Here is a 13,186-nt window from a genome sequence, read left to right as displayed (position 1 = left end):
AGCGGTTCTATTTCTATCGTCTTGACACACGGCACCTTTGTTTAAGCTCCTTTATTCCCATGATATCTCCCTTTATCCTTGTATCTATATAGCATCTCCAGTGCACATCATCCCGTTATGTTGGAAATTTGTGAAGCGTGTATACTCAATTTAAAATGTTGTCGTTCTCGGGTTTTAACAGTAAAAGCTTTAATGGCAACGAATCAAGTAATTCCTCAGGATTCTTCGATTATCTTAGGTTTTGTCATTTATTCCCAAAATTGCTAAAACGATCATACAAAGATTTATAACATCTGAGTCATGTTATTGAACTGGGTACGATGACCTACCCCCATTGCACACTGCAAGAAGTTCGTGTTCATTAGATCAATCAGGCACGGTAGCATACAGTAGAACATAAAATTGCATATCAATCAGTCAATCATTCATCTTTAAAATTGGCCCGGGTCAGTGGCGATTTTTTGTGAATTATTAGATGGAGGCCCCGAATGGGTATTTTGATAAAAAACTAAGGGGTGGGGATGTTAAGCCTGGTCAGCTGGGCATTGGGCAATATCCCCTCCGCCCCTCCCTCAATTACATGCATAGTGATAATCAGAGGCGGATTTTGGACTTGTAGAACGGTAGAGGGCCTAATTTCTCATTTTAGGGAGGGAGCATGGTGTGATTAAAATTTGATGGCAGGAAGTTTGCGATCTTTTTTTTTTCAGGAACAGATCAATCAGCATCAATCGTATGCACTAAATCGTCATTCATCACCATTAGGCTCAAACAATTTAGTCGATTCTCAAACATCACGCTCGTAGTAGGACATTTTTCGATAGGCCTGCGGAAATTTATTAACTGTTTGGTTTTTGTCATGGGCCGAATTTTCCATGAGCCGAAAGGCAGCTGCCTAGTTTGCCTATAGGTTAATCTGCCTCTGGTGATAATCCTTGACTTTCGTTAACCTATATAGAACAAGGAAATTAATGCTTTGTTGTTCGAATACAGTAGAGTAATAGTTCTACTCGTTGATACTCGTGTGTTTCCATACAAACTATTCGTCATCGTGGGCACCCAGCCAATAGTAGTCTCGATCAATCCACCATTTGCCCATGGTGCTTTAGCAAAATCCACACGGGTATTCCGAGGGATCCTGTTATAATGGCGAAAGAACAGTCTCAGGTGGGACACATTCCTTAAATTCTTTCCTTTATTAACCTTGTATCATTTAGTAATCGTTTGACTGGATGTAGTCTTGTGAAACGTTATCAATGTGGCTTTGTCTGAGTTGTAGAAACTTTTCGATCAAGTGTTTCATTTGGCAGGAATCTGCAAGTTCCAGTAACTGGTATAGTCTATATACTGTTTCACTTTATATGTAGTATACAGTAGTTGGACCTATATACTTACTGTACGTTATAAATATCTAAATATCATGGGCTTTCTGCAACATGTACTACGTTGTTTTAAATTCTACCTTTTGCACGCTTTTAATAGTTATGTGCAATATTAACTGTTATTCCCAAATTAACTGTTATAAACTACAGTATTATAGTATTAATTGATATTTCATGCTCTTATGATGTGATATACCCCACTATTTTGTTATATACTTTGCTTTTGCACATCCAATGGCAGCAACTACACCAGGTGCTTGTTTTATAATATCGACATTTTCTGTGCTTAGCATATAACATCAAATAAGATGAAGCTTCCAGTTTGTAGATGAGTTTGATCTTTAGCAACATCTTATAATCTGCCTTAAAGGGATTGTAAATAGGTTTTCTAAACTTTTTATGTGTATCAGGGAACACTGATATGGTCAATTTTCACTTTTCCAATTTTTTGTCAGACATCTAAGGGTGCAAATCATCTAAAAGTAAGGGTTTTATGATGTCACTATCACAGAAGCTGAATGAATACTATTGCAATAGTGGAATTGCACGATCCACAGTCGAATAAAAATTCTAAATGATGCTATCGGTGTCCGTCATACATGTAAAAGTTTAAAAAAAATCTTTCAGCTTTCAATACTGCCAGAGAAGATATCATGACTAGGCTATGATTACGACATGGGGTCAGGGAGAAATTAACCAGTGTCTTGTTTGTGTTGCAAGTGAAAGGGCTGACAATCATGTCAATGGGTTTAAGTCTAAATTCAAATGTTTTTGATTACCCTCGTCATATTCCATGGACATGTATCTGGTTCCGTATAAAGTTAAGGCTCGACTTTGCTCCTACCACAATGTTTACAGATGCACATGTTGACAATTAGCTGGACAAATTGTCCAGGGGATATCCTATCTTCACAATGTCAAGCTATTATGAACTTTGTAAGACACATTTTCGTAAGAGCTTCACATTGTGTTCATCAGATTTTAATTGTTAGTCTCAATTTTTCAATAAAGTGTCAATGGCTGGTATAGTGTTAACTGATTGTTAAAGTGTGCAAAAGCAAAGTAAAATTCAACCCAACCATGCATTATTCTCATTTTCAAATTTTTTATTCAGTTGGGCACAGAGGTCGGGATTGACATGGATTCAATGTCCTTATTGGTAGAGAAGTTATTCTTTTTTTGATTGACATTAATTTGACTAACTGATTGGATTGTACAGTGAAACCTCTTTAATTTGGCCAAAGATTATGTTTGCTTGTTAGCGGCTTGAAGCAATTAATAGCAAAGGCTTTGATATAATTTCTGAAACTTCTTGTACGCTTCTTCATTAGGCATTTAACCTAAATGGAAATTGCTCTATTTAGTGCTACAGTGGCAAATTTAGCTAACGCCATTTGTCTAACTCTGAGTTATGGAGTATCTAATTCTATGCTGTGACCAGTACCTTCAAAGGATCAGCTGATAATGCTTTTTTGGTATACATTTTGTAACAATCTGCAACTGATTGAATATAGATTTAAATGTCAGCATTAAGGAGGTTTCTAAGCTAAACTTACTAACAAACAGTGCATATTGGAGCCATATATATTAGTATAATATACATCATCTTCACAATGTCAAGGTATTACAAATTTCTTCTAATATGGACACCTTAAGGTACTTATCTTATATCATGGAAGTTTTTGATTTGATTGGATTGTATTAGGGAAGCCAATCAGAAAAGCTTTTAACAATATGGCTTCTTCTCGTCTGCGTTGGGATCTTTTGCTTTTATTTACACAAAGAAAATTGGCTTGATCGATATTTCATAAAGATATACAAGGAATGTGACTAATGATGTCAAATATTAGACAGCGTTGAAATTATCTTGACACTGTGAAAATGATGTAACATGTTTGTAAATATAAAATATATCATAATATATGCACATTAACTAATATAACATCATAATTTTTTAAAAAAGACATTCTTAACCTAGTCAATTTGAATATAAACGGGCATGATTGAATGTGTCTGAAATTGATTTACAATGTGTATGATTTTATAGTAAAACCAATTAATTTTCATGTTCCAAAGAAACTTTATTGTTGAATCTGATGTTTCCAATGATGACCAATGTTTGTGGTTATTCCTTTTTAAAATGTTGGAATATTGGAATGTTAATAGGTTAGGGTACTGAAACATGTTAAAAAAAACGTATTATTAAGACAAACATTAGCTTGTGTTTGACTTCGAGCTTTGATCAATGAATGTATTTTTTTTTTGTCAGGGCTGAAAATCTTAACCTCTTCATTAAGAATTTTAATTGAAGATTAATTCGCTTTAAACAGCAAAATTGTGTGTTTGCTGAGAGGAAATTGCTTGCTGTTCACCCAACATGATAACACAAATGGAGCTGTGAAATTTAGACATATTGTCTGACCTTTATATTCAAACTATTCTAGACCAATAGAAAATAATTATAGAGAGTGTCAGTGTATAGTTTCAGAATATTCTATTCCTAATCATCACACACTTGACCTGGTTGGTGTAAATTGCCTCATTGACCTTACTGATTGATTGAATGGAGGACATTGTTTTGATCTCTTCAATTGCTTTGTACTTATTTCCTCAAAAAATATAAGAATGTGAAGTATACTATTGACATTAGAGAGGAGAAACAAAAAATTAAGTACAGCACACCCTTCTCAAGTCTTGAGTTCCATGCAATGACTTGATGAAATGATGGTTTAAACAATAATTTATTACTATGTTAAACATGGAATTAAAGATCAATGTCTTCACCAAAACTACTAAAAACATTAAGTAAGGTTTTTAAGTTTGTTTTGCTCTTTTTAAGCTGTTAAAAAACTACTGTGAATTAAACTCCTAATTATAGAGAAATATGCCTTAAATATGTTTCAACTAATAAAATCGAGCCATTATAGAGCCAAACACCAAAACCAGGTTAAACTGCTTAATTAGAACTCTCCGTTTTTAATAAGGCTTTCATAAAAAATTTAATTTGATAAAGTACATACCGGTACATAAATGTAAATAGCATACTTTATATTCTCAAATTTACACGCTTTTGATAATGAAAATGTTACATACAAAAAGCGGAATGCCCTGAGCATTAGAAAAAGTGAAGGTATTGGGCAGTTTACACTACCAGTATATATTGGTCTAGTCTCCTACTGTCTGTGACTGGCTATTGGTATTAGCCTCTACCATCTGGCTAACATTATGGCAATTTACCAGGCTATTGAAAACATTTTCACTTCCTAGAACTCAAATTATCTCTTCTTTTGAAAATAGAAAAAAGGAAAATTATATGGCTGCTGTTTGCATTTTTGGTGTGACTTTTGCAGTGGAATTGAATTTTTGTTTGATTTTGAATAAAATTTAAAATTTGTTTCTATGCGATTTTTCATGTATTATGATAACGAATTGGAATGTAATTTTATCAGATTTTTATGTTTTTAGAACAATTAGCATTGAAGTAGAGGAATCCCCAGTTTTACTTAACTTTATGAAATAAATGAAGGAAAATTATTATTTAGTTATATAATTATTATCTAGGAACTGGCCTTAGATCAGGGAGTAAGAAACAAAACTGAGGGGCTTGAGATGATTAGTGTTTATTACAAACTCTGGGATTTGTAGCTAAGCATACATTATGGGTGATTTTACTAAGCTTGCCTAAGCATTATTTAACAGCTATGTTACATACTACAATTTCCAGTATTGCTGTGCTGTGTTAGTAAAATAATTCTCATTAAGTTGCTTTGATAGAGGCTTTGCATTATTAAAATTGATTCAATATAAACAATATGTGAGGGATGACCAAAAAATAACAGAATTTTCTCAATGTTACTAATCACAATTGTATGTATATAACTTTCTGGGGTTTTCTATAATGATGTGTTCTAATATTAACAATTATAAATACATATATATCTAGTATAATTATTATGTTCTATATATCATGTATTATCCTTATTATATCATCCTGATATCTCTTATATCATATTATATAGCCGTTATTTAATCACTTAGTTAGATCAAAACAAGGGCATTGTACATCATTAAGGTGGAGCTGAAATATAACTGAAATTTCTATAATGGATTTTGATAGAGCATCTCTTTGATCCCATAGGGCTATTTAATATAGAATGGACACCTTTATAGTTTATTATATACAGCATATTAGAGTAAGCAATCCTTTTAGAATAACCAACCTGTATCAAAGATTCTTGTTAATACTTGCAAAAAATGCTTCTCAAAATGGAGAAATTTCCTGCTACAGATTGATGTCTAATTATGTATCCATTTTCTGTAAAAATTTAGTGTCCAAATTTCCTGCATGCATGCTAATATGAATACCATAGATTATATTATTTATTTATATGTCTATATTTGACAGTTTGGCAAAAATTCCATCCATTTTAACATTGACATGATTATAGAAGGATGGAGTTATCTGCACTTGAGATGACAGTTACTGACATGACGACCTACTTTACTGACATCTGACATCTTGTAAAAGGGTAGTTATCAGATGAATCTCTGTCTGACCCTGGGCTATTTTCTTTTATTCAACATTTTTTACCTATTTTTGTCAATTTTGATTTAGGCTGATTGTTCAGATACCATATCAAATCTTTTTATAATGACATTTTTAACATATTTGTACCTTTTTCATGTTTATGAACATTTTATACAAAATTAGGGAAAAACCTTATGGTAATATGACTGAGTGGGTGAAATGTTGAAATAAAATTGGTTATGAACATCAACAGAAAACATAACATTTAGTGCTTGGCCTTGACTGAATTTTATTCTTCTGCTTGTGTGATATTTATTGTACGATATAGCAATATACAATGGCACAGTTAGGATTTTTCTCAGGAAGAGGGGGAGGGGCGAATTAGGAAGATTTACATATTTTAAACAATTGATTGCTGATGTCTGACTTTGTTTACTATTGATTTGATTCCTTCACCTCATAGAAATATGAAGTGTTTGGGCCGAGGAGTTAAACGGTTAATGCTCTTTTATGTAAAAAATTAAAGTACTGTATCTCTGTGTATCTCTTTAAAAATATAACACCAAGAATGATAAATATAACTTGGAATAATTACACAAATATATATTTGTACTTGTATCAAGAATTTGTATTAATATTGGCAAACTATCAGTTGAATTATATTGCAATATGTTATATTATCTAATTGATGATGCATGTGAAAATAATGTAGGAATAAAAGTTTAGGCTTGGTAGTTGAATTATATGAGTATTGCATTATGTAGTAGAGATCGTGCTTTGCGATTTATTTCAAATCCAAAATACAGGCCTTCATGTATTAGATTTCATAACAATCTGTTGTTTCATATATGCTTCACAAACTTTAAAGATTCAGTTAATTTATCTGGCCCATATCAAATATATGTTTAGGAACATGTACAAAATATGATTTGGGTGTATTTAGTTATTTGCGACTGTATCTCGATCCTTCTTTCCTGATTAATCCTGATTCAGCTCAGTTTAGTCAAAATGATAATACTTCAAAATATATTTATATAAGTCTGAACATTTGTAGGATATTTTACATACTGTTGTTAATTTGTATAACTTCATTATAATGCCCCTCTGACTTTGACCAACAAGAATACCTAATCATATACCATATTGTGGTCTTCTCTTAAATAAAAAAGCCAACTACATACAGGGATTTTGGATGAAATTTAAAGGGACTGGTGGAATTTAATCTTTGAAGCTTTTATTTTGGAAATCAAGCCCAGAAATATATCACATTTTTTTATTTATGATTTTTTAGATACAAAATGTTGACCTCAACTCGGAATTATTCTTGGATATCCTCACCAAGGAGGAAAAGGAGGCTCTCCTTACCAAGAAAATGGAAGAAATTCGTAAGAAAAATGATGCTATAAGAAAACGCCATGAGGTAGGTTTTTGAATATCTATGATATTACAGTGCTTTTATGGGATAATGGCCTGACCAGTAAGGTTTTATATACACTTTCTACTTTAAAAAAGAGTGCAGTTTGCACAAGATAAACATGGAATGAAGTATTTAAAATGGCTTTATTTGTATCTTTACAGGAAATAGAAGCAGACAAAAAAATAGCAGCAAAAAATGGAAGTTATAAAGCACCAGCACCTAAAAAAGATAAGCCACGTGTAAGTCTTTCTAGATTTTAAGTTTTAATTGACAGGTTCATAGATATTTTAGGTCATATAACTAACAAGTAATATAGCTTATAGTGTATGACGTTAACATCACTTGTTAATGGCTGCTCAGATATTTGAGCTCATAATCATGTTGCTGATAGAGCCGCTGCTAGTATTGCAAGGGTTCATTTTACAGGTCATTGGACTAGGTTTGCAAATTGTTTTAACTGGGTTTGTCCCTTTATACAATATACATTGATAAAAGTACATGACATTAAGTGAAGCCAACTGTAATTCAGTAAGTAATTTCTTATGTCCTTGAACAGCTGATGCACATTTACATCGTGTAGGCCAATAACTAATGGAACTTTCTGTCTAAGTTTTCATTTGTTTTCTTATATTTCTCTCTTGATCTTTTAAGATTATAGAAACGGTTCGCAACTATTCATCTAAATAGAAAGGCTTTGAACTATTTTGTATGGTAGAAAACTATTTTATTACTGACACCATCCTTTCAATCTGCAATGTCAAGCCAATATCATTAGCCCAGAAGTTCAGAATATCAGCTCATAAATTTTAATCAAAATTTTTATTTTTCTATTTCAGAATTGCCCAGCTGAGCCAAGTTATAATTATTTAACAGATCAGAGGCGAGATCGCCCAGTCTCATATCATGAAGACTCAAACAGACGTCATCATAAAAATTATGGGGGAGATGATTTTTCACAGGTTAAAGGTCAAATGCCTCACAAAAAAGAAAAACAGGTTTGAATTTCAGTTTCAATATTATACAACTTATTATATGTACTTGATCTTAAACTTTATTTGAAGTTGGCTAAGATCCCATTTCTCATTTGAATTTCAAACTCTTGTATCATAGCACAGGGTTATAATTAGGTATTATGGGGAGAAGGCCGACACTGGGCTGACTCTCAGAAGCACTGGTATTGGCATCAGAATTTTTCTTACCTTGAGTTGGATTCAAACCCACGTCACATTATGTTAGATTTTAATTATCTAATTCCTAATGTAAGCTTTTTTTCTCCTTGATTGATTACTGCATAATGTTTGTCACTACATTAGTCACTCATTAGTTTCTGATAAACTAATTGCTTAATGAGATTCATATGATATTGCATAAAAGAAATATGTAAAAGTATGAAATTTGTCTTGCTGACCCAAACCCAAGCGGAAAACCAGTCCTGATTACTTCAAAAGATCTCAAGATTTTTATTCGTGAAAGATGTCTGAAATAACCCATATTATTTCATATTACCTCTCTTACAATAGGGTCACTTTATGATTGTGCTTGTAAATTTCATCCCCTGAAATAATTGAAAAATTGTGCATGAGATTATCAATGAAATAAACCAAACTTTTGTTTTGTTGGAATTTTATGAATGAAGGAAAGGTGTATTGAGCGGATTTATTTCGCATCCTCAATTCCTGGTGTTGGAGAGGGAAGAAATTTGATTGACTGGCTGGCAAAGGGATGAATATTCAAAAGGCAGACCGTAACTGAAATAGCTGTGTTAAAAATATAAAATAACAAAAAACAGAATGAAAGTTTGGTTTAAATAGTTTAATGATACTGCATTATCTAAATAATATCTTATTTCAGAACAGTAACTCTCTGATTTATATTTTCTGTATTTCAGGATGATAGACAAGCTGGATTAAAATCTAAAATTGAAATGTCAGCCACCATGACAGGGAAAGAAAGACGACAGTATCAAGAGTGGAAGTCAGAACGTGATCGTGTTGATAAAGCTCGACTTAATAGACAGAAGACATCGTCAGGTGACTGGAGACGAAGTTGGGATGCTGATAAAATTCAACAAGAGTAAGTGATATTATCATTGTTGCCATTCATTGATACTGATCTGATGTTAGCAACACTGTTATTTTTATTTAAAGGAAGGAGTAAACAGACATTATGAAAGTCTGAAATTGCTTTATTTATGTAACACATTTCAGGAATAAGTTTTAGAAAAGTTTAGTGAAACAAATAAGAGTTATAAACATTGTAAGACCCAACTCCTAAAATACACACAGACCCATCAAAAATTGATGATTGATATTGAATTTGTAAATCATTGTGATTGCTCATATGCAAGAGGATATACAAATGAAATTGCCAAAACATAGATTAACTCCTATGTTAATACTGTTCATTTCCATCTTGAATGATACCTGATGGATTCATTTATGCCTATCTGAGCCATTTATTGATTGCAATTTAAATAGCTACATGTTGATTTTCTCCTTGTGATGATATGAAAATCCTTACACAACTAACATTTTAGAATTCTGTTTGTGCAAAACTTAAAGGGACAGATGAGCCATTTTGGGGGGTTGATTTGAGTCTTGAATACGGTATATGTAAATAGTCTTCAGTAGAACTAGAAATCTTCGAAAATCGCATGATACCTTCAAAAATATCTCAAACTTGGAATTTCTTTTCCTATTTCCATAGATGTTTTTCTATATATTGCAGAAAGCAAAAAAAAACATGAGTCGTCTTTCAAACGTGGATAATTCTGGACGCACATGGATTCGAAGGCTCAAATTGCGACGGTGATCTGTGAACACTATTACTGATTCCCAGACTAGGAAACGATTGGTAAAAAAATGGTGCATCTATCCATTTTAGAGTTTCTCGAGTAACTTACTGGTTAATATTGCATTTCATCTTTCTTTCTTTCAGTTATGATTCAAAAATGGAACCAGCAAAACGCCCAGGTAATAATTTTTGCTGTTATCTACATTAAAATCAATCCAATACTGGCCATTCTGCCTCTCTAATCACCTAATCTTCCTTTTTTTTCAGCTGGTAGAATTGGCAGTGGACGTTTTGACAGACATTTAGAAGAAAGACCACAGAAAATAGATGCAGCTCCCCATCCAAGAGGTATGCATGTGGGATTAATTATATTCATGGACAACCTGTAGTACTCAACATATCTGTAGGTGCTATCACCAATACTACGTAAATGTGAGAAGGTTACTAATGCCCCAAAAGTGCATATTTTTTTATTGTGGGAGAAACAGAATAGAATTTAACAATGGAAAACATGATGGTTATCTGAAATTGAGATCTTTCAATAATTTTTAAGCAAATATTGATAAATATTGATCTCTGTGAAAATGTAGTAGCTATGCATGATAGATCTGGTGTCTGTAAGATTCAATTTATGGTATCAGTTAAAATGTCATCAATATTGCATTTTATACAATTCCTTTTTTTATTGTATCAAACAGAAGAACTGAATTTAGAATCACTATGTGTTATTCAAAGGTATGTTAATCATTTATTTCTGTTTTTTGTAGGTGTTCAAATGGACCATGATGCACCTCAGCCCCGCGGCAGAGGAAGAGGTAGAGGTCGAGGTCGGGGAAAGGGAAAAGGACATAGTCCTGAAAAATCATCAAGAGCACGAACTGTTTCGTCAGATAGTAGTGAAGGTCGAACTGTGGAATGTCAAAGAGATAGCTTAACTGTCAAAATCGACAACACAAAACCAAGTGAACATTTGGTGGAGGTTGAATATTCAAACGATGATCAACCTAAAGCTCCACGTGTCAAAATACCATCTGCATCGAACAGCTCCTGTTCAGCCAAGTCTCCTTCAGAGTTATCCTGGGAGGATGAGCTTGGTGGTTTCGAGGGTGCTAAAGATGCTGCTGAGGTCTTTCATAGAAACGATGATCACAGAATGGGCAACAAACTTCCCACAACTCCTGTCAGAACCAATGGTGCCACGTCACATAATTTCTCAGATGACGAAAGCGATGCTTTGAAACTGAATTGTAAATTAAATCCTGATGCACCATCTTTCTCGCCTTTAACATCTCCTGAAATGAAGACTCCTGAAGGTCTGGTCAAAGTTGGAGACTGGGTCGCTGAGTGTGCTGCTAACTTGAGTCCATTATCTCCCTTGTCTCTGAACACTTCAAACAGTGGAGAAAAAACCAGCCCACCAAATCAAGACGATAAATCCAAGAATGCTGCTTCAAATGGTGTGGCAAAGAAAGAACTAAGATTTTCGGATGAAGGCAAACATCCTCTGGCCAATGTAGCTGCTAGCATGGTAGAGAAGCCTTCTGACTTTAAAAGTTCTTTAAATGATGAACCTGCTAAACCAGATTCAAAAGAAATTGAATCCAAAGTAGAAGGAAATAAAGGGAAACCCGAAGATTTCATAAAAGCAGGATCACCTTTAGTTGAGGCTGTTCTAAATACAACGGATCTTATTGACGATCATGTCAATCTTTCGAACAGTGAAGTTTCACACGAGGAAAATGATAATGCATTATCAAAGGACGAGAAATTGACTCTAAATAATAATGTAAAATCAATTAAAAGTGATGATCTTCATTGAAAACTGAGGAGACTGGTGATGTGAAAACAGAACCAACTCTAAAAACAGATGAAGCTGACAGTGTTTCATCAGAAAAACTGGGAGATGATTCTCAGAAAACAGAAACAACGACTTAAGAAGCTTAATTTGGTTTTTAACCAAACTTAAACCATTTCTGTAATGGAAAAATGGAGAATGAAAATGTAATATATTTTTCACAAGTGAAACAAAATCCTTGCCATAATTAAAAAGGTTAAATTAGAATGAAATATTAGTTACAAATATATTGGTTGGTATGTATTTATTTATTTGGGATTTATATGGAAATTTATAATGAAAATATTATATAACCAACATATTTAGAAGCCTAAATGATTTTAAAAGCGATACATCCTTTCTTTAATGAAAAAAGGTCAAAATTAAATAATTAGTTTGACAAATATATTGTTTGATATTTAATCAAATTATTTACTTGGGAATAAGGATGTAATTAATGAAAAAAATATATCTGCACTGCAACGTATCTGATGCATTTATTCTTTATTAAGATTATGTTAACTCATGAATATTTTCATAATATAGTTTATATTTTGTAACATTATTTCTAAGAAATAGGCTATTGAAACTTATATACTAGTATGAAGGAGAACAAAGTCTTTATCTGAACTGTAAAAATTAGATTTATCTTAAACATTTAATTTATGTCATCATTGTTATGAAATGATTACAGATTGCTAATATTATGTGTGTGCAATTGGAATAAGGCTTTTGGGGCTTATATGCTTAATATTTTGTTGAATTCACTTTCATTTTTTGCATAATAGATGTGCTATGTTTACTATTTGTTAATGAATTGTTAAGAGGGCGTGCCAACAGGCATTGATTGACAATACTGGTATATGCAAATCAATTGATACATGCCTAATATGCCTAGGCATTATAAAACCTTATTATGTAGGGTTGTAAAAAAAAGTCAAACTCATAAGAAAATAATGCAATTTTGTGTTTATTAATGTCAGAACAATTTGGCCCTTAACCAGTGTTTATTATTTTGAAAAATGAAAATGAAAATGTTGTTACAAAATATATACTTTGTATTTCGTTACTTTCGGAGTATGATTGGTTCTTCATTTTAGTCATATAGATAAATAATTGAACAAAGTATCATTATAACTACATTTCTTTTCATGGATGCAAGAGTTACTTCCCTTGTAATGTACTTTAAGGCCAACCTGTAGCATCAAATGTTGGGTAATATTTCATTGGCA

General features: G+C 32.6%; 1 protein-coding gene across 1 annotated transcript; it reads left to right on the top strand.

Annotated features, from left to right (window-relative positions):
- Positions 1-1,146: 1,146 nt before the first annotated feature.
- LOTGIDRAFT_234920 (hypothetical protein) lies at positions 1,147-11,939 on the top strand (the record flags this gene model as incomplete). The annotated part of the gene is made up of 8 exons (XM_009063318.1): positions 1,147-1,167; positions 7,202-7,330; positions 7,489-7,566; positions 8,164-8,322; positions 9,216-9,400; positions 10,265-10,299; positions 10,388-10,468; positions 10,888-11,939. The coding sequence occupies 8 exons, from the start codon at positions 1,147-1,149 to the stop codon at positions 11,937-11,939; spliced, it is 1,740 nt and encodes a 579-aa protein (XP_009061566.1).
- Positions 11,940-13,186: the final 1,247 nt, after the last annotated feature.

The sequence above is a fragment of the Lottia gigantea genome (assembly GCF_000327385.1).
Source record: "Lottia gigantea unplaced genomic scaffold LOTGIsca_57, whole genome shotgun sequence".
Classification (NCBI taxonomy): Eukaryota; Metazoa; Mollusca; class Gastropoda; family Lottiidae; genus Lottia; species Lottia gigantea.
This window is presented reverse-complemented; position numbering and strand designations above follow the sequence as displayed.